The sequence below is a fragment of the Octopus bimaculoides genome, unplaced genomic scaffold (genome assembly GCF_001194135.2).
Source record: "Octopus bimaculoides isolate UCB-OBI-ISO-001 unplaced genomic scaffold, ASM119413v2 Scaffold_60893, whole genome shotgun sequence".
NCBI classification, from domain to species: domain Eukaryota; kingdom Metazoa; phylum Mollusca; class Cephalopoda; order Octopoda; family Octopodidae; genus Octopus; species Octopus bimaculoides.
Genome location: NW_026355457.1, coordinates 1 through 442, shown reverse-complemented (window position 1 = coordinate 442; position 442 = coordinate 1). Strand labels below are relative to the sequence as shown.

The 442-nt window shown below is 39.4% G+C and overlaps 1 protein-coding gene across 1 annotated transcript; it reads right to left on the bottom strand.

Moving 5' to 3' along the window:
* Positions 1 to 5: 5 nt before the first annotated feature.
* Positions 6 to 431, bottom strand: LOC106867109 (uncharacterized; the record flags this gene model as incomplete). Its single annotated transcript, XM_014925251.1, has 1 exon — positions 6 to 431. A coding segment is annotated over one exon (426 nt), but the record flags the coding sequence as incomplete, so codon positions are not given.
* Positions 432 to 442: the final 11 nt, after the last annotated feature.

Below are 442 nucleotides of genomic sequence, written 5' to 3'. Positions count from 1 at the left end.
AAAGCTCCATTTTCGTTTCTGTAACCTGCTGGATCAGCTTCTGGTGCATGATCCACACACACATATTCATGTCTGCCCTTATGATCGTAATACTCGGTCATCAAATATCCTGAATACTCAGTTGACCAACCAGGATAACACTCTGTCCTGGCTGGTAACATCATAACAACAGCAGGCTGTCGCGTCAAACAGACAGCGCATGGAACGTTGTGATTTTGAACTGATTTAGCGTTAGCAAAAGAAAAGAGTTTGTTAGTTTTGTAAAAATTTAGTTGATATTCACTGCCATATATGTAACCACCTTTTTCAGCTTCTGTTGTATAATTGGCCCAAATAGGATCGTTTGGTAGACATAAGAGATTACTTCCTCCACCTGTTTGGTTATACAATGCTCCACCAACCACACCTGGAATTGGTAAGAATATATCAAGTCAATAAAATA